At 33.0% G+C, this 21,654-nt stretch overlaps 2 protein-coding genes across 5 annotated transcripts; one reads left to right on the forward strand and one right to left on the reverse strand.

Annotated features, from left to right (window-relative positions):
- Positions 1-13: 13 nt before the first annotated feature.
- LOC120779149 (ribosomal protein S6 kinase beta-2) lies at positions 14-21,437 on the forward strand. Of its 3 annotated transcripts, none has more exons than XM_040111364.1 (11): positions 14-93; positions 1,328-1,601; positions 2,721-2,764; positions 3,910-4,036; positions 4,094-4,225; positions 4,291-4,424; positions 4,495-4,686; positions 4,768-4,858; positions 4,930-5,178; positions 5,484-5,591; positions 18,506-18,739. In XM_040111364.1, exons 2-11 carry the CDS (start codon positions 1,503-1,505, stop codon positions 18,737-18,739), a joined length of 1,410 nt encoding a protein of 469 aa, XP_039967298.1. In that variant the 5' UTR covers positions 14-93; positions 1,328-1,502. The 3 variants fall into 3 exon arrangements, with proteins under 3 accessions (XP_039967298.1, XP_039967299.1, XP_039967297.1); XM_040111365.1 differs by having other exon boundaries at positions 14-89; XM_040111363.1 differs by lacking the exon at positions 14-93 and having other exon boundaries at positions 1,503-1,601; positions 18,506-21,437.
- Positions 6,152-10,355, reverse strand: LOC120779147. Of its 2 annotated transcripts, XM_040111361.1 has the most exons (7): positions 10,152-10,355; positions 9,448-9,883; positions 8,122-8,307; positions 7,066-7,829; positions 6,687-7,010; positions 6,487-6,625; positions 6,152-6,422 (listed from the first exon to the last, which is right to left on the reverse strand). In XM_040111361.1, exons 2-7 carry the CDS (start codon positions 9,863-9,865, stop codon positions 6,259-6,261), a joined length of 1,995 nt encoding a protein of 664 aa, XP_039967295.1. In that variant the 5' UTR covers positions 9,866-9,883; positions 10,152-10,355; the 3' UTR covers positions 6,152-6,258. The 2 variants fall into 2 exon arrangements, with proteins under 2 accessions (XP_039967295.1, XP_039967296.1); XM_040111362.1 differs by having other exon boundaries at positions 6,152-6,386; positions 9,448-10,355.
- Positions 21,438-21,654: the final 217 nt, after the last annotated feature.

Below are 21,654 nucleotides of genomic sequence, written 5' to 3' on the forward strand. Positions count from 1 at the left end.
CAATCAACATTAATAAAAATTGTATAATTCATTAGAGAAGTGTATTAAAGAGATAGTTATTGAAATATAACGTAAAACGGAAGAACAAAGTAGGTAAATTGCTTTTTCGACATTTCGCAGAAATATAAAGATAAGGAAATATAAAAGTGTCATGACGGACGTTAGATGAAAGAAAATTAAAACCAAATGTAATATAAAGGCGGAACTCACAATTACCCAGTAATAAAATCAAAATAATTCCGAAAAAGAATGCAAATATATGCCGATATGTACATAAGTATGTATGCATATATCAGGGACGAAGTGTGTGTGCATATAAAGGGAACCTCACATCTTGCTGATAAAACCCTTTTTCTGAAATTCAATGATAACCAATAGCAATGGAAATGTACTAAACTAATTAACTGGCAAGCACATAGGTAATCATAATGAAAATAATATACATATGTGTATAGATTGGAGTAGGTCTCCACTATAGTTGTCATCAGCAAGTAGTGATTTAGATTTTTCCATGCGCAACAGTAAAATAAGAAAACATTCCATACTTTCAAGGTGAAAAATTGAATACAAATACTTAAACATTGTACATCAATGTGTATGTATATGAAAGCCTTCAAAGAAATATGGACATGCCATTCATGCTTATTTCGAGATATCTTGTTTGTGGAATTTCCTTTATTTTTGTTGCGTTTCGCGACTATTCAAACTTACCATTTAATTATACGAGTGTGGAACGCTTTAACGAGTGAATGGTGAGTTACGGTATTAGAGTTGCCTTTGCACAGGTAGTCCGGGAACTAGCTTAGTATGAGTTATGCGAAACAGGTAGAAAATCATTAATATACATAGCACAATAGTTTTAAAGAAGTAAAGTAAAGTTTATCATGTTTGGTTTATTTAGTTAATGGATTTACTTCGGCTTGAGAGCACATTTTATTCAAAATAATATCTGAACTGGTGTTTTATTTTGGCGATTATAATGTATAGCAAATGCAACCCTGTTTTTCATTTGCAGCTACATTTGAACGCCTCGTGTTCGTCATCGGAGGAACATTTTTGATATTTTATATCAGAAAAAGAATCACAATTGAAAACAAATTGAAAACATTTAAATAAAGTGAATTTTATTTATATTACTAAATACTATAATTGTGGAAATTTTGTGTTTAGAAGTTAAAATAAAATTTCGGAATTGCAGAAAGAAACGCAGAAAATTAAACATTTTGAAAACTACATATTTCAAGAGAACGAAAAAGCTACAGCACTTTGTTATATCTGATTTGTGAAATAATTGTAAAATATTTCTTTTTACGTTGTCTTGCGATAGGACTGTCAGTGCTAATCCATTTGCTAACGAAGAATAATAATTTGACATATTGTCGTTCACTACACGTTAGCAGAGGATACCCCTTGAATTAGCCTTTGTGTACTTTTCGAATTCGTCGTCTAAATTTTTGGCAGCAATATTGCTGGAGTAACAAAGTTTTGCAAGATTGTGTACCATGGCAGACGTTACTGACGCCAGTGGTGTTTTCGACCTAGAGCTGCATGAGGAGGAAAACCCTCGAGATTCAGACGATGACAGGATCGAGTTGGATGATGTAAGTACTTTATTTGTTAAATTAATCAACTCTAATGGCACACTTTATTAAAGTATTAAATTAAAAGAGTTATTTTATATATTAAAAGCATACAGTTTCGTATTCAATATATATGTATATACATATGTATATGTTTATATATACATATAAAATATCGCTCTAGTATTTTGACCCTTTGTGGTTACTTTTATTGTAACATGCAACGAGACAATGCTATGAAAAAGCCTGCTTCTTTTTAAAAAATCATTTTTTTGGAAATTACTTCCTAATATACATATATCTAAAATCAAAAAAATTTAAATTTTAATAAAAAATAATTTGAGGTACTTATGTTTTTTTATTTTTATATATAGACAACGAATAACATTTTAGCTATTATAATATTTATTAAAAGTTTGATAAGACTAAAAACTTATAGCCAAAACAATGGGGTGTAACATACATGTTTCTTATCAAGTTCTTAATAAGATAACAAACCGAAAATTTACTATTCAGAAAACAAAAGCTTTTATAAACTTATTCTGCTTTAATGACGTACACATTTAGTGTTATAATAATAGCATTTTTTAGTCTGCCTTTTTCACCGGGAAAGAAAGTCTGAAAATTTTAATAAAATTATATACAAAATTTATATTCTTTTGTATATGGTATATAAAATAATATTTATGTTAAGATGACACTTCTGCTAGCGCATTCGTATATAATAATACTTATATATACTTATGAGAAAACAACTTATCCAAAATGAGTAAATATAAAAAATTAAAATTTTCAACAGCCTATTATCATTTATTATTTTTGTTTTAAGAAGTGTTTAAACACTTATACATAATTACATGTGAAATAAATGTTGGTTCATTTTTTTTATTGATTAAATTATTTTAGTTGTTTTCTTGTTAATTTAAAAAAAAAGTCAAGTATTTTTTTTTAAATTTTGTGGACTTATTATTCTTGTATGTATTATCCGATACTTTCTAGTCTACAGCCAGAAGAATTGTTTATATTATTCCGTATATATTTATTGTTAATTAAAGCTCTATTATATTAGTATTTAAACTGTAAATATATCTTAATATATATATTTGGCATACCCATTATAATCCATATAATTCTTTTCAGGTCGATTTAGAACCCGAATTAAGTATAAACAATATCCAAGAAGAGTAAGTATAAAAAGTTATAATATAAAACTTTCACGGTGCTTTTGTACGGCTATGGAAACTTCCCACATATGGGGGCGTGGAAAACAGCGCGTGTTTTAGTAGTAATCTTAGCGTCAGAAGCTGCAACTTAGAACTATATTTCTACTGAACTAATAATTGCGAGCCAAAACATTCAGGAGTGTAAAAATGACAATTATTCCATTAGTTTCCGTTGAACCACCACGAACCAAATGGCGCCATCGCAAGTAAATTTCTGTAATGTGATTATTTTGGCTTTGTTCTTAAGACACCGTCTCAAAGTTCCACAATGTGCTAAGTATTTAAAAAAGCGAGAACTAGAAATTGTGCAAAGTTCTCTTGGCATATTTTTTGATGTCTTGTTAGTTTATAAAAGATAAATTGACTGTATTCATTTATAATAGTACTGCGTAAAGGGTAATTAAAACATTTATGTTCATATTTTAAACGTTTAACACAATTTATATTTCTATATGTGGCAGCTGTGATATTTGAAGCTTTATTTAACATTTTTCTCCTCAAAATGGCTGGGCTTCATTTTATATCCCACTGACTGGTAGTCATGCGGTTTTTTTTTAATGAAGACATGTCACTAAAGTATATAACACTTTTCACGAAAAAATGTTATACATTGCTTTATTTTATATATTAGCTCAACAAGCCAAATATTAATTAATTCATAATTAAATCAAATTTGACAGCGCAATAGATTCGATTGGCTATCGTGCCGTGTTCCTAAACGCTAATCTCCGTGTGAATATAAACAGCTGTGCTTTATTATATTTTTTTTAACAAAAACTGTTTTTGCAAATAATGCAAACATATAGTAGGTACAAAATAAAAACTCAAGTACATCTAATACATTGGTAATTTCTGTTTTTATCGATAATAATATTGCTTATGATATTGTTAAAAACATCACTTATCTGTCATGTCATATCAACAACAAACCGATAAAAACTTTCGTAGTTAAACAACAGCTGCACAAGTATTTGACGCCACGCAGAAACATGAAGGAAATTAGTTGAATAGAATATCCTTAGTATGGCTTTAATTTATTACATACTTTTTATCTAACACAATAAAACAATATTAATAAATTGTACGTATATGTTTACAATTTTCAGAGTTGAAGGACAGGAAACTATACAGTTGTCAGAGGAAACTGTAAATCCCGGTAAAATAAAGCTAGGTCCCAAAGATTTTGAGTTAAAGAAGGTACTAGGTAAAGGTGGTTACGGCAAAGTTTTTCAGGTTAGTTCAATTCATATTTCTTCTAGTTTTTTTATATATAAATTGTATTTAATTTAGGTGCGTAAAACTGCGGGCAGAGACGCCAACAAATACTTCGCCATGAAAGTTCTTAAAAAAGCCTCAATAGTCACAAATCAAAAAGATACAGCGCATACTAGAGCTGAAAGAAATATATTAGAAGCTGTAAAGGTATTTTCAACATACTTTTCAATAGATTATCGTTTGAAAATTCATTTGCGCATTTTCAATTTCAGCATCCATTCATCGTTGAGCTTGTATATGCGTTCCAAACTGATGGAAAGTTATATTTAATTTTGGAATATTTAAGTGGTGGTGAATTATTTATGCATTTAGAGCGAGAAGGCATATTTTTGGAGGATACAACATGGTAAATGCGCACATACATATATATGTATAATTCCATTTGTAAATATAATTTTTTTATATTCTATTTATAGCTTTTATCTAAGTGAAATTATACTAGCTTTGGGACATTTACACAAATTGGGCATTATTTATCGCGATTTGAAGCCAGAAAACATCCTCTTGGACGCACAAGGACACGTAAAATTAACTGATTTCGGTTTGTGTAAAGAGCACATTCAAGAAGGTATCGTTACGCACACGTTTTGTGGCACAATAGAGTACATGTAAGTGAAATTATTGCTTTAAGAAATATTTTGTTTTTTTTCCATTCAATAGTGATAAAATTAATTGTATTTTATATAAAGGGCACCTGAAATCCTAACTCGTAATGGCCACGGAAAAGCAGTTGATTGGTGGTCGTTGGGTGCATTAATGTTCGATATGTTAACAGGCATGGTAAGTTTTTTCTACACATTGCTAACAGTAAAATCAAATAATTTTTAATTTTCTTTTTGTTTACATTTTAGCCACCATTTACTGCTGAAAACAGAAAGAAAACCATCGAAACGATTTTAAAAGCTAAACTAGTTCTACCTGCCTACCTCACGCCCGAAGCTAGAGATTTAGTGCGTCGTTTGATGAAACGCCAAGTGCCACAAAGACTGGGTAGTGGTCCGGAAGATGCGGCCGCCGTACAGTCACATCCATTCTTTAAACATGTTAATTGGGATGATGTATTGGCCCGGCGGCTGGAGCCACCAATCAAACCCATATTGGTAAATATATATTAATAAATTTATAAATTATGTAGTCAAAAAGGTGGCAAGGGTTCCAAATAAAAAAAAAACTTTAAATGCCGTGCGCAAATAAAAAAGCTTCCAAATAAGTATCGCAGCTACTTATATGCTATAATGATCCGATCTGAATTTGTTTTTCCTTCAGAAGGAAACCTTAATATACTATTTTCTGGTTATAAAAATATTGCAGTTTAATATCAATGCAAATGTAGAACGATTAGTTTACAATTAATATTTTATAAATTTTATTTGTCATTTTGTAATTTTGTTTTCTTTTTTTACAGCGAAGTGAGGATGATGTGTCTCAATTCGATACAAGATTTACAAGACAAATACCAGTTGACTCTCCAGATGATACAACGCTTAGCGAGAGTGCAAACTTAATATTTCAAGTAAGTGCATATTTGTGCTGTGTGTTATTATTGTTATTGAGATGAAAAATTTCGCCAGTCTTCCCTTTATTGCGACTCAACTGTTGTGAGATTTGTATGTATTTTCACTTATGAATATGCAGCCTTATTTACTGTAAGAGTGTCATAGTATATCCTAACAATGAACTAAACTAGGAGAAAAATTGTTCAATACCTGCTAGTGTGAACTCTTTAGATTTTAGTGGAGTATACGCGTGACAATACTGATCTTGTAACAGGAAACATTTTCAATGAGTTTTATTGGCTATGGTATTGAAGTGATAGTCCTAGGCTAGAAAAAAATCGTCGTCACTATAGGTTCCGGTGCTTATTCTCCTCTAGCACATTAAAGTTGGAAGGAAACAGTTTTAATACTTAATTTAACTTAATTTGCTTAGACTTCAGACAAAGCAATTGCACGACCGTCAACTCGCCAGTATTCTTCAAAAGTATGTCAGGTATTTTTTCTGCTGCTACAACAATAAATAAAACCATAAGGATTTGCTTTTGGACTTTATCATAAAAAAATATTTTAACACAATTATTGTTTCAGTGCACAGTACAGTTTCTGTAAATATAATACATTCTTGTAATAAATATTAAAATTAACTAGTCTATACTTAATAAGATATAAAACAAGTCCATATTGTTAAGCTGCACCACATTGGAAATGCGGCTCTTTTAATGGTATGCCAGTAGGGCCATCGGTGTATTCGCAAAAATTTAAACCGATTCGTCGAAATGGATGGCATTTACTTTTGGGATTACCCCATTTACCTTTGAATGATAACCATGATGGCACCAAAGCGCGTCCTTGAAAATATTTCAATTAAAATTGAGAGCTGTGTGTGTTTTTATAGAATTTATAATTACTAACCGTAAGATTTTAGGTTTTCATATGAAATATCCACCGATTTCCATGTGTTCCATGGTGTGCCAAATCCATTTATGTCATAGAGTCGCGCTACTTTGACAAAACGATGTTTTCCTGGTGCCGTCCACAGACCATGGGAACCCTAAATACAAAAATGTAAAGTTTACCAGAAATATTGCGAAATTTTCAAAATAATTTTTTACTTTTGCCGCAAAAAGTACTGGATGATTATTAAATGTCGTCACAGTTTTCGGAAAATTTGGCCTCTGTAATATGCCTTTACGAGTTTCCTGTTTCTTAAACTCAAATGATCCGGTTAGACGATTGTATGAGTAATACGCGCCTGCATCATGAGCCGATACGTACATCGCTTCCGGCTCAGCATCGCCAGTGAAATATAAGCTCATATGTTCCCAGTCACCAATGTGACTGCCAATATCTTTGCGACGCCCTAAACAGAATCCATATACAGCCGGAAATGGAATGCTGCCGAGCGGCCCTAGGCTCAGTGTACACATCGTTTTGCCCTAAAGAAATGTCTCATTCAAAAACTATTTGCTTTTATAACATTTTACGTCTTACTTGACTATATGGATAAAACATCCAGTACGTCACATGAAAGCTGGGCATCTTATTACGCAGTTTCTGTCTTTCACCAGCATTATTTGTCACAAGGTGATCAAAACTGCTTCCTACATCAATGCTATTGTCCTCCAACATATCATCAACAGGCATACTGAATTTAACATTGTCCACCAAATTGGCAATGAAATTGTTAACTTGACCGCTACTGTCTGCTTGTATTGGTGAATCGGTAGTAGTCACGTCAGCTGCGCCAGTTGACTGCTCTGCAGCAACTGGACTGCTCTCACCCAAGACAAGATCGCTATAAGGCTCTACAACTAAACCTTTTGGCGGTAAATTGAGCACGATTGGCGGTGATAATGGTAAATTATATTCATTTTCGACCAAACGTAAACTATTGCGTCGCACACGTTTGAAGACAGGGTACAGTCGTGACGAACGGCGTACTGTGTCATTGCGCACATCCAATGGATCGATTGAGACGGGAATGTAAGGTCCACGTGTGCTGCTTATTGGGATTGTGGATGCCAACGTAGACGTTGAACTGGGCAAAAATTGTTGAGTTGCGGAAACTAGCAATTTTTGTTGCAAACCATTAAATGGTGATGTGGGGGGTGCTGTTGGTGGAGCTGCTGGCGTCAGCTTTGTGACAGTTTTTCGCCTCGGTGCGTTACAAAGCGTAACCACTGCATAAATTGGCACTGGTGATTCGTTTGGATTACGACCGTAGATAAAAGACTTCTCATTTTCTAAAAGTTCGTCTGCAATTGGTTGAAATCTCGTTTATTTGAGTATTTTCTGAAGGTAAATTCATAAATTTTAAATTTTTTTGTTTTAATTTTTCAAGAAAATGACCATTCAAAAGAAATTGAAACATTTAACAAATTGTCATAAGATTAATTGTAACTAGTTGCTGGTTAACAGTTTAATAGTTAAAGCAAAATTAAAAATTATTTAAAACAGTAGACTTAAGCAACAAACCGTGATAAATGGTGTTCAGACTTTTCGTTGTACATTCGTTCGTTCCTTACGACTTTTTTTCTATTTGCTTACCTATCTCTTCATTGGTCACCAAATATGCCTTTTTCGAATCGTCCCCAATTGGCATGCCTGGTATAAATGTTTTGCCTTTATCTCTGGGATGTACATGGTTTAGAAATTCATCTACACCGAGTGGCATGAATTTTTCCTCTGGTGCCAACCATACAATCGGTGCCCATTGTTTGATTAAATGATCAACTGTGAATATAATAACTGTATTTATTAGTGGCATAAAAAAAAAAAAATTTTAAGACTTCATAATATTTCGTTAGATATAAAGATAGACAGACATAACTGTTAAGCTGTTAAAACCTGCAACCTAGGATTTTTAGTTTTTGTTTATTTTAGAAATTGATCATAAACTATATCTTTTAACCATATTCAGTTGCTAATAAAGTTAGTTCAATATGCAGGTAAAGTGCACATTGAATTTGCCAAAATATGACTTGCACAGAAGGTGCCGAAAATTTTCACTTTCCACTTTGCTCTTATAATTTGCACGTATAATTGTAATATGTACATGTGTTTTATTTCATGCCATACTGTGGGGCATGTGATTGTTGCTTATTTTTGTATTTAAAGTGTGATTGGCCAAGCAAACAAAGTTGTTCGCAAGACGATCGTACGATCGTTTCATGGTGATCCACTTAACCGCAAATTGGAGAGTGATCTGCGGTATAAATCATAAATAACCCGTTCTTTCTGTAGCCAAAGTGTAGACCTATTTTCTTTTTTACAACAAAAATTTCACCCAATTTTACCTTATGCAGTTACAAAATGAGTAAATTGCAATTAAGCATCAGCCGCTCTACTTTTTAATCGCAGTTTTATGTTTTCAATAGACTACAGAGGAATTATCGTTATTAGAGGGAACTTTTGCCAGAGTTCTCAGCGGAATTTCCTATCGTTTCCAAACCAAAAAACACTAATAATAACGAAATAAAGGTACAGTTTTTACCAAAATTCAGTATTTTTGGTATACTTTTGGTTTATATTCGAATATAAGTGGTTTACAGATTACAATTAACGAATAATCTAAAATCAAACGAAAATTCACACTCAAGCACATATGTATGTATGTGTAAAGTACAAAGTCAACACAAGTGCTTATGATTTGCTTCTGCATAAAAAAATCAACAATCTTGAAATAGTAGAAGGGCTATTTGCTTTGGTGTAAAATAATCATGGCCAAAGATCACTAAAAAAATATTTTGTGTGTTTTCGCTTAACAACTGTCAATGTGTGTGTAAGCAAGAAAAAATTGTATTTTTATTATCATTTGAATAGTAGGAGAGTTTTTGGTTCAGCTAAATTTAATACTTTGATACAAAACCATACCTACTTCTTTATCTACAGAAGAGAATTTTGTATGAAATCCATTTCGATATTGTGTACCGATGTTTCCGTCGCCGGTAGGACCATTATCCAAGTCTATTTCTTCTACAATTTCTCCGATTATGTCATTGTTCTGGTAGCTAGCAGTTTCGGCATTATCTTCACGAATATCGCCGTTGAGAGCACCGCTAGTGGATGATGCTACAGTGCCATCAGGTAATGCGGTTGTAGTTTTTATTATTCCTATTAAAATAATCATTAAAGCAATCAGCTGATTTGAACGGCCTTCACAACGTTTGACATATTTGCCCGAAACTGAGTGCTGCTGAGCGAGTGCTTGTTGTGGTTGCTTCTGTTGCGATTGCTGGCAATTTCGATGACACTTCTGTTTCGGCTGTATGTACTGTCTACTGTTCGGCATTTTGCGGTGTGGCGCTACCTATTTGATTGTTTATTTACTTTTATCAGTATGTATGCGCATTCATGTAAGTAAGTACATAGGTACATAAGTTTGTTTAATATTTTATTGGTTTTTTTTGTGTGTTTTGTTTTTTATCATTGACACGCACACACACAAAGTGTGGAATGTTGTTTTGTTTTTATTTGTCTAACGGCTTTCAATACTATTCACCATGAGTGAGTTAAATGAAAATTGGTGTAGCTTGTTTGCTTCTTGATTTCGTTAATGAAGCAGCATCTTTACTTACAGACTCCAAAGCAGGGGCACTGATGCGCACTTTGTTGGTGTTTATTTATGTGTGCCAATTAGATTTTTAAAGATTTCAGTTCCAAGGCTGTTTCTTAAGTTATGTAATGCGGCTATTACGTTATGATTACTTTTTGTTGCTTGTTGAAAAGGGAAATGTTAAAGTTTTTCTTATTTTTTAAGTAAATTTTTCATCATGTTTTTTAAGGAGCTGAAAATATTAAATACAGTTAAAAATGTATACATAGTTGGCATTAAATATTTCACTGGATTTTTAACTGTTATATTTTGAATGCATTATGCATGTATAAAATTATTTTTATAAGAGTCATGGTGCTAGAATTTTGAATTTGTGCTCTAGTGGGTGTGCTTGTGGTAGTGAAAAGTTAAAAAATTTTCATAATTTAAAAAAATAACCAAAGTTATGTAATAACGTTTTTTGACATTTTATTGGGTTGAATGGACCTTATTTATTTAAAAAATTTAAGTGTTTTTGTTTCTGAACCATTAAAAGTACATATGTATATTCACTATACACATTGAAAACAAAGAAACTGTGGTGTTATGTGCCTGTAACGCTTAACAATTTCACATTTCACGTCCTGCAACTTCAAAAAACGAGATTGTTTTCAGAAATTGATTAAGCGAGATTTCCAGTTCTTTCACTTGGGCATTTTACTGGTTATGCGCGTGTGCTTGTATCAAAAGGTATAAAACGTCGTCCTAGTTTTGGGCACTTTAGCGTGAAAGTGTTCAATTTTGTCGACATTTTAGTCCATTCTTTGTTTTCTTGCACATTTAACTTACATACAGACGCACACACGGGTTATAGGTGAATGCATGCACAAGTAAACTGTTGCAATGTGCAGTGTTTATGCGTTAAATCCGTGACAACCACTTTCCAGAGCGTTTTGTTTTTGTAAAGTTGTTTTGCGCTTTTTTTTTATTTTACTTATTCAGTTTATGATTGTGTTCCAGTTCTTTTTTTAGGCGATTTTTATTGAAAAGCCGGAAATCTGTAACCACATTAATTTATATTTTGTCTTGTTTTTGGCAAGCCCCTTTCTCTGACTTTCCCCTTTTATTTACTTTACTGGCAGTGGCGTGCCGTCGTCGCTTTAGTTGACTGCAGTAGGTAAATGGCTTTACTGGATTCCATTTTTAGGCCATAGACACTCAGTGCACATGTCGATATCGCTGACGAGCACCGTTAACGTCAATTTGCAGCGCGCACTTATGTACATATGTATTATATGCGTATGCGTGTTATAATTTTCAAATTTATGTTTCATTATTTATAATTTATTTCATTTGGATTTTATTTACTTTTTATTCAGGCAATGGTGTGATGAATTTAATAGGTACACGTTTGTAGTTTGAATTGGCCAATGTATTTTTGTTTACTTTTTCAATCACATCATACTCATGCGCACCCCCATACACACACCCATACACATAGCGTGACTTTCTTTTTTCAAAGCGCCAAATAATAAAACAAAATCAACAAAATATACATTAAAACACACCAAAAATTTGGATAACTATTTGCCTTTAAGCTAAAACACCTATATTTTTAATCGAACCGTTTAGCTCGTGGCGGAAACACTTTTGTGTCGAAGCTTTTCTCCGGTTGTTTTCGTACCAAACCGTTGGCTTTGAGTAGCGTTCGCTGACTGTTTTTTTCGCTCAAAACGGCAGTTGGTTATGGCTCCAACTAGCAGGCTGGTGGCGAACCATCTCACCGTGTTGTTAACGCAAATAAAAAAGCTTAACAACACAACAGGTATTTGCGCGTATTTTCTTGTCTTGCTTTGCATTTATTTTTGTTTGATAACGTCGTTGTCATGAATCAGAGGAGAGAGTTAAAAGAACGTCACGACGTTCTCCATGCCCCATGGATTTGCTTGTTGCATTGTCTGCTTGTCGATGTGGTAATTCAATCGAGATCTTCCAATTGGAGTTGCTCATTTCATGCCAATTGTACCGCTAAGGCTGATTTGAATATGTAAAAGTGTGCACTAAACATAAATGACACTACAAACAAACCAGTGATTGTCACAGATATTTTATTTTTAACATATTATCGTTAATTGAACCAGATTTTAGGTTTAAAAATAAAATGCACAATATCATACATATTTAATATTTATATTCAAACTGTTTTTGTAGTGAAAGGTGTCTACTTAACTTTCTATCTCGCATGAAAATGTAATTCTTAATATGATTGAATTCTGATTGCATTTTACATACCTACACTCCGATAGAATTGTCGAGTTGTGATAAGTGTCGAAAGCATATTAAAATAAGTCGTTGCTTTTAACAATATAATTTGTATACGAACGTGCTGTAAAGAAATCGATAATATAAATCTACGATTTCAAGTCTCAGGGTATCGGTCAAGCCCTCCATATCGGGGTGGAGGTCAATATACTGGTTTGGATTTGCCTTATGCAAAAACTGTGTAAGGTAAGACCCTGACCTCGTTCATTTTTTGGAGCTCTGAACTTTTCGACAAACCAATTATAGGTATTCATATTACTTTAAATAAGCTTGTCAGTAACTCATACACATACATACATAAATGTATAGGTTTGTGTGAGTTTAATATAAAGTTTATTTAAAAACTGCATTTACGATTAATTATATCATTCAATCTCATACATAAATGAACGTGTATTATATATGTATGTATATCTAATATCACGCGCACCATATCGGATAATAAACAACAGAAAAAAAAGACGTATTAGTGCGTGCGCATGCGTTTTTGCATTATCGAAATGCTTGTGGGGCAATTCATTATTTTGTTGGACTTTTTGTTGTACTATTTTCGGTCTTGGCTACCTGTGTTACGTGTTAACTGTGAGTGAGTGATATGTAAATTTACATACATACACTTATAAATTTGCGCATGCGCATGTACATGAACATAATTCGCAAGTGCAATCTAATTACATGTGGCAACAAACCCAACATATTTTCGCGACGCTTTTTTAGAGCATAACGCGTGAATACGACCACAATGTATACTAGAAAAACAAAACATAATAATAATTATGTAATCCTGGCAAGTTGCTCGAACCCGGTTTTAACACGCCTTGGCTAATTCAATGCAATTGGCTTTCTTTGTATAATTGTTTTTGTTGTTTCATAAGTTTATGAAGGCAAAAATCAGTAATGTAAAAAGTAAAGAAATGCGAAAGCGAATGAATCTCTACAAATAATTTAAAATCAGGCGTTTTATGGGGCTTGTGGTATATAACACCGATTTCATCTAATTTAACTGGCAAATCTAATAGAGACATATACATACATATGTACATATGTATTAAGGGTTTCCTCGGGTAAAAACAGTCTTTTTTTTTCAAAAAATGTTCTTATATAAAAATTAAATATTTTATTAGAATTTTTTATTGTTATAAACATACACTATTAACAAAAAAATTGAAATTTTCGCGACATTTTTTTCTTCAAATAGTTGTTATCGAAAAAAAATCCTTCGTCCAAGTCTATAAGAAGTGTATCTCAATGAACTGTGTAAAATTTCATGAGGATCGGTTGAGTAGCTCTCGGGCAATTTTGCCAACCAACTTCAAAAACACAGTTTTGCGCTTAAAGCCTGGCTAGCCTCAAGCGCATAAGTTCTTAAGGCTGTATCTCAGAAACTATTACTCAGATGATGGATATTATTTTTTGGGCGTTTAAATGAAAAACCTTGCAACGCTAAAGCTCTGGTATAATTTTTCGACCGTTGGGCGAAATTTATAAAACTGGCTATTCTCAGAAGTTGAACGAATGGCATTGGCATTGTAAACAAATTTATGACTATGTCGTTTGATCATAATTTTATTTTTGGCAAATTATCAATTTTACATATTATTAGAGGATACTTGCATCGATTTCTACGATAAGCAATAAGTATGTTCATAATTACAATGACGCAGCTCTAATAAAAATATACTTTTTTTGTTGCCTTGAATATCTTAGAAAATTTTGATGCTTTCAAGTGTCCAGATTACGTCTTTATTTATTAAAATGTTGATCTTGTTTCTAAGATAATTGCTATCTAATATTTTGAAAAATGTCGGCTTGTTAGTAATAAAAATTTAGTTTTCCCGTTATGATTAGGGTTCTGAGCACCATTTCGCGCATGCAAACGTCACGTGATCTTTACTCTCAAAATATGCGAAATGTTTTACTGAAAATCAGTAGTTATGATTTTAGAATTGCAATAACAATAACAAAACGACCTATTTTGCTCAATGGAAATCTCTTTTTCGTTTCAAAAGTAAGTCGCATGGACTACTCAGAAACAATGATGTCGCTAAATACCCAGAAAACCAATTAATGTGAAGGGGGTGAAACGTCGCATTATTTTCTCAAGATGATCTCAGTGATTTAATACGTGAGCAAGTGAGGAATGATAAAACAATTTGTCAAAGCGTTGGATCTGGAAGTATATTTTTTTAGTGACTTTTCTAAAAAATTTCCGAACTTAGTCTGGAAAAATTAAAAGATGGAGCATTTGATGGTCCTCCCCATTAGCAATTAATGAAAGATATATACTATATCAAGGTTATAAATGTTCCGGAAATTGAAGATTGGAAAAGGTTTGTTTTGATAGTCGATCGTTTCCTAGGCAACTACATAGTATGTACCAAATTATGAAAAAGGCGCAAAATCAAACCAAATCCATAATAATAAATAATGAATACATTTACGGATAAGTTTGAAAATTTTATTGCAGAGCAATACACTTTTTTTTCAATCCTCTCCTTGAAACAGTTGTTAAAGTTAATTTGAACGCTGCCATTCAGAAACTATTCAAGATACGACCTCGCCTATTTCATAGGATATTTTTGAAAATTATCGAAAAAGCAAAAAAATTTATTTTTTGAAAGTGCACACTGGTATAGCCCCTTCATGTCTCCAATTTCCCCGGAGCGATTGTTTTTGTTTGCTCACATGAAGCTAAATCAGGTCTATACAGTGGTTGCTGCACGATATTGGTTGAAAATTTAACGAAAAACTCACAAAGAATCAATGCAGTATGCGACGGTGTATTATTGAGATGAAAAAACAAGAATTGTCGGCGCATAATTCCATCCTATTTTTACGAATAGCTTCGCTATTTCTATTTCTTGTTTACAATTTGATATTTAGTATTTCTTGTTTACAATTTGACCCGTGGGAAGGAATTTTGAGTGCACCAAGTAAGTCCTTTGACTACTAATCGTCGATTCTCAAGCACCAAATCCTTGATTTTATTGACGTGTTGATCATCAGTTGATGTTGATGGCCGTCCTAGACGTGGTTCGTTGCCAACGTGCTCGACCCTCTTTGAATAATTTGTACCAATCAAAAACCTTTGGTTGCGACAAACAATTATCCCCGAAGGTCTTTTCCAACATTATAAATAAATTTCGGCATCAGAAATTTGATTCTGCACACAAAATTTAATGAAACTTCTTTGTTGAATAATTTCTTCTTCTTAATTGGCGTAGACACAGCTTACACGATTATAGTCGAGTTAACAACAACGCGCCAGTCGTTTCTTCTTTTCGCTATGTGGCGCCAATTGGATATTCCAAGCGAAGCCAGGTCCTTCTTCACTTGGTCCTTCCAACGGAGTGGAGGTCTTCCTCTTCCTCTGCTTCCCCCGACGAGTACTGCGTCGAATACTTTCAGAGCTGGAGTGTTTTCATCCATTCGGACAACATGACCTAGCCAGCGTAGCCGCTGTCTTTTAATTCGCTCATCGTTCCATCGAATGCGATATTCGCCGTGGCCAATGCGCAAAGGACTATAAATCTTTCGCAGAACCTTTCTCTCGAAAACTCGTAACGTCAACTCATCGGTTGCTGTCATCGTCCAAGCCTCTGCACCATATAGCAGGACGGGAATTATGAGCGACTTATAGAGTTTGGCTTTTGTTCGTCGAGAGAGGAATTTACTTTTCAATTGCCTACTCAGTCCGAAGTAGCACCTGTTGGCAAGAGCAATCCTGCGTTGGATTTCCAGGCTGACATTGTAGGTGGTGTTAGTACTGGTTCCAAAATAGACGAAATTATCTACAACTTTAAAGTTATGACTGTCAACAGTGACGTGAGAGCCAAGTCGCGAGTGCGACGACTGTTTGTTTGATGACAGGAGATATTTCGTCTTGCCCTCGTTCACTGTCAGACCCATTTTCTGTGCTTCCTTGTCCAACCTGGAGAAAGCAGAACTAACAGCGCGGGTATTGAGGCCGATGACATCAATATCATTGGCATATGCCAGCAGCTGTACACTCTTATAAAAGATTGTATCTGCTCGATTAAGTTCTGCAGCTCGAATAATTTTCTCCAGCAGCAGATTGAAGAAGTCGCACGATAGGGAGTCGCCTTGTCTGAAACCTCGTTTGGTATCGAACGGCTCGGAGAGGTCCTTCCCGATCCTGACGGAGGTTGAATAATTTCACTCATCGTAAAAATCGCTGAATGCACTTTATGTACTTCAGAAAGACCATCGTATACTAAACACTAATGATTATTTTGATGTGATATTTGGCACGAATGGGTTTTATGGCCAAACTTAAATGAAAAAGTCTTACTATTTTTTGCCCACAGTCAACAAAACCACTGTAGACCAGTGTAAATAATTAATATTAAGTAATTGTTCTTAAAATTATACTTCATGAATTGAAGCTATACTAAATATAGTAACAACTTGTAAATCTTTTGGACACCAAGAATAAATATAATACAATTTCTGCGTCAAGTGTTCATTGTTTTAACGGTTATGCTAAAATACAGTTGATATATTAGTACACCCATTTTAGAGGTTAATAAACTTCAATATTTCGTCTATTAAAAGCTCGATAGATTTCCAGGCCTGCACCATATAAATGAGGCTTTGCACTAAAAATTCATAAATTAACAAACTCGATTTCGTGCAACGCTGCAAATTTGATTTAGTTTTTATGAAATATACTCGGTTGTGGTAACTAATTAACAACTATTGAAGTCAAAATTTCATAAATGTAAATGTGAAGTATACCAGTTTGTATGTACAACTAAGTTTATTTGATATTTTAATGAAACACTCACGAAATATTTGTACTTTGCTTTACGTTGTGTACCAGAGGTTTTGTTAATTGATTGGACTGTGTGTTGGAAAATGCAGACGCAGATAATGAACATGTTTGTATGACCAATAGTTATGCGCAAACAATTTGTACTATTTTTAGTTGGTAATAATCTTACATAAGTAGGCTAGCTTTAAGTACTGCAATACCTAAGAAAACATATGCTCGTGTGTATGTAAGTAGCCATGGGTACTCACATACATACTTAAATGGGCCATATCATTTATTACCAATTTCGAATAGCCGTACGCGCATGCGTGCTCCTAACACTCGTCACGCTACTACAAATAATACTACGAATACTATTTTATTGCAGTTGAGCAACTGACGTCGATGACGAATGCTCTACGTACTATATTTTTATTTTTATATAACATATGTATGTACTCTTGTAATATCACTGTTAGTATTGTGGTATGTTGGCGCTAAAAAGCACGCAAGACATTGAACTACACATAAAACGATCCAGCAGACAATTGGATCATTGAACTAGACTCACAAAATTAGCATGAGACCTTATGGAAGCTATAGCAAAACAAAATGTGCAATAATGCATTCTCACGTTTATATATGTACATACATACGTACATATATTTACATGCTTGTTTGTATATATTTGCGTGTGCACAGATATTTAAAACTAAGGTTTTAATTTGTTTGTTAAATTAACATTTCACCCATTCGATTGTATTTTGCTTGACCTGACCGAGTTGGGCATGTCCTTTAGTTTTTGAGATATCGATCTTTGGCACCCGATCTTTTCTCTCCAAAAAGCTGCTGATTTGTCGGAACTGCCAATATCGGACCACTAGAATATATGACTATATGAAAAACCTTTTTTTTTGACAAGATATGTTCATTTGTTATTTTGGTTTCGATTTTTCCCAGACCAGACCACTATATCATATACTATATGTAGGAGATATTCAAACTGGTCGATCAAAATCAAGATAAAGATTTTTTTATATCCTTTTATGCTATAAAAAAGACAAAGGATGTTATAGCTTTGGTGCAGTCGAAGTTAATATTTTTCTTGTTTTAGATTGGTTTTAAAATCTTTTGATATTAGCCATGTGAGCATATATGCTATACGGAGTGCAGAGATACATATATGAAGCATTTGTCTCGAATTTAAAGATAACAAAATAATGATATTATATGCATATACATATGTATTTACTAATCTGGTTCGTTATATTAATTATCCTTTCATTATTTTCATTTTAAAGGGTTTCACATACGTAGCACCTTCAATTTTAGAGGACATGCAACGCGCGAATCGCATGCCAGCACGATCACCAAGACGTACACCAAGACAGCATCACGAAGGATCATACCGTATGCAATTTCCACCACAACGCGGCATTTATCCACGAGCCACGCCACCACATTTACAAGCTTTTCCGCCACGCCCATCGCCCCAAGACGAAATGATGGATGTACAGGGTGTGCCTATTGTGTAGTTAAAGGCGGACGGCAACTGCAAACCCACATTGGCAACAGCCAGTGCAAGAGCAAAAACAAACACGCGGCCGAGGAATATTAATGATGGTGGTAGTAGTGCGAAGGAGAATTAAATGAATCACTATAAGCAGAGAAAATTGAAACTGATTATGAAACTACAAACAAACAAACAAACAGCAGCAAACAATTTTTTTTATAAAACTATAGAAATATGTTGCTTAAGATTATTTATACAAATACAACTACAAACGTTGATGAAACTCAAAAGTAACAATGTATAATAACGAGATGTAGCGAAGATCTTTTGGAATCAAAATGATTAAGCCCAGAAACCCAAACACGTAAAAACGAGTAAAACAATGAAAACTAATACCAACAAGTAAACTGAACGAGAGATGTCGACACAGAAGTATTGTCGGCTGTCGGCTTAGCAGTTTAATTTCATTTGTGCGCGTATACAACAAATAGTTAATAGATTTAGTATAAAAAAAGAAAAAAGTGAGAACAACAGCGATTAAGGCTAATATTATGGAATCTAATTATTAAATACATATATAAATAGATATAACTCAATTGCAACAGAAACGAAAATATGCAAGTGAAAAGAATTAGCTCGTACCATAAAAGAATGATTGTAACGAATAAGAAAAACATACATACATATAGTCAAACTTTCGTGCAACGCCTAATTTGTCGCCGCATCGCTCGTTGTTGCCTACCGGGATGCGGTTTTGCGCTTTTTAGCAATTCCGCCCACGTAATCATGTATCGCTTTTTATTATTGCATATTATTAAGACATGTAAATACACAAATATTTCAAACAAAATGAGATAGCCAACTCTTCTGTCAACTCCAATGCTATCAGTCATATTGTTGCTGGTACTAGAGGACAAAAACCACATACATATATACAATTAGGGGGCAACAACCAACAAAGATAGTGGTTGGTTATTGTTGTAGTGATGAAAATAGGCGTACAATTTATGTTCAGTCCCCTTTACTTAGTTCAATTTAGTTTATATAAATGTATATTGAAAAGGAATGTAAACCGTTAGTCAACATAATAATAAACTATTGTTATAATAATGAAATCTATGTGGGAATTTAAGCTTGCAATATGTGCACATGCTACTAATTCAGATATGAAAGTGCCACAAATGTAAAAAATTATAATAAAAACTTAAATATTTAAGTAAATAATTGAACACTATTGAGTTTGTCACACTGTGGTCGTCATGGAAACTTATAGCAAAAACAAAAATAAAACGACACGGTGTATGTGCATACATAAATGGTCGCTCTTAACCGAAGTGACCGGTATTTAATTGAGAGTTTAGAATAACTTCTCATACGTTTTTTTCTTTTTAAAGATTTTTATCATTGTTTTTATTGAAAGTTTGCTTGAGTTAAAAATTTTTAAGAAATGGAATAAACAAAATAGTTTGTTTTTAACACGTTCGCGGACGTGAATGCTATAGCATTCATTTTCAAACTGATGCAAAATGACGTGAATGCTATAGCATTCAAATTTTAAAGCCAATTTTTATTCATTTAATTTTATACAATCTTAAGTTTTTGTAATTAATACACATTTCAAAATAATGACCAATTGGTTCATTAGATACTTTCATATTATTTTATCTTTTCTCCGTGTATTTACAAATTTCCTCACGTCATTCTGGTTGAAAAATATTTTCTATATCGTCGTGGATGCTATAGCATTCATTGTATATAACGGTTAAAATACGATCTTCTGACTACTCTTATAATATATGTCCAATTAGATTTCGGTTATTACAACTAGTTTCAAAAATAATTGCCTGTATATTTTTGCAGCTCCCTAAAATTTTTTGCGTCCGCGAACGTGTTAAAAAAGCTAATTCATTGAGTTCATTCTCAGTAATAGTAAGTAATAAACATATTTTTTATGGTTATTTACTTTTTATGCGGAAAAAAACTTCAAAAATTTGTAATGAACACATAAATGTTTTTTTTAATCTTGCTTACGTTTTGTTGTTTGGTAATTAAACCATTTATTTTGAAGTGTCATAACTCAAAATCGATCTTATATTAAGTTATTTTAACATATACTTATAATTCCTCGCAACAACAAATGGAAAATATACAAAATGCTAGCTACATTTTTCCACACTTCATGTTTTCACATTTATCTAGTATAATTTACACATTGATTCAAATTTTTTTTTGTTGAATATGGTAGATTTTGAATTAAGCCGCCAGTTCACTTATTAACCGAAAGCTATGTGTCTGCTACAAACCTGCGTTGCAATGTTAAAACAGAATAATTCATATCAAAAATGATATAATTTATTAGTTTGTCCTTAACTCGGCCAAACATTGGGTTCATCTGAATTATGTAAAATGGATCTTTTTTGAAATTTTAAATATTTGTAGACATTTGGGCAATTTTTTTTGTTAAATTGTGAGGGATATTTTTATTCAAAAAATTTGCAGAAGGGAAACGAAAACGAGTTATTGTTGCCACAGCCGTTACATATTTCTCTTAATATTAATGTTCCGAAATTTTTATTTCATATATTTTTTTTAGTATTTTCTAAAATACCTGTATATATTGACAGACGTACATGTGCATGTTTATAAAATTATAATCATCTGCAAATATGTCAGCGAAATGTCATATATACTACATAATTTTTCTTCCAACTGTTTGTAGGCAGAATGTATAATACTTGGTCCCGATTTTCTCCTCAATCGCAATTTTCATAATGCTACTGCAACGGATCAAGTCAAAGATAGATTTAGCTTAGGGAATAACACAATGTTTGAAATTTTTTTTAATACATCGAAATATATTAAACAAAAAAGAAATACAAACATAAATGCAACTGCAAGCAACTAAAAGATCCGTAAATTATATAAATTTAATGGGCA

This window comes from Bactrocera tryoni, chromosome 5 (assembly GCF_016617805.1).
Source record: "Bactrocera tryoni isolate S06 chromosome 5, CSIRO_BtryS06_freeze2, whole genome shotgun sequence".
Classification (NCBI taxonomy): Eukaryota; Metazoa; Arthropoda; class Insecta; order Diptera; family Tephritidae; genus Bactrocera; species Bactrocera tryoni.

Excerpts from the sequence above, each read along its gene's own strand:
- LOC120779147 (XM_040111361.1), bottom strand. The coding sequence starts at position 9,865 with ATGCCGAACAGTAGACAGTACATACAGCCGAAACAGAAGTGTCATCGA. Across the intron at positions 8,308-9,447 it reads TTCTGTAGATAAAGAAGTAG|TTGATCATTTAATCAAACAA; the intron begins GTATGGTTTTGT and ends TTATATTCACAG. Across the intron at positions 6,423-6,486 it reads TGAAAACCTAAAATCTTACG|GACGCGCTTTGGTGCCATCA; the intron begins GTTAGTAATTAT and ends AATATTTTCAAG.
- LOC120779149 (XM_040111364.1), top strand. The coding sequence starts at position 1,503 with ATGGCAGACGTTACTGACGCCAGTGGTGTTTTCGACCTAGAGCTGCAT. Across the intron at positions 2,765-3,909 it reads ATAAACAATATCCAAGAAGA|AGTTGAAGGACAGGAAACTA; the intron begins GTAAGTATAAAA and ends TACAATTTTCAG. Across the intron at positions 4,226-4,290 it reads ATATATTAGAAGCTGTAAAG|CATCCATTCATCGTTGAGCT; the intron begins GTATTTTCAACA and ends TTTCAATTTCAG.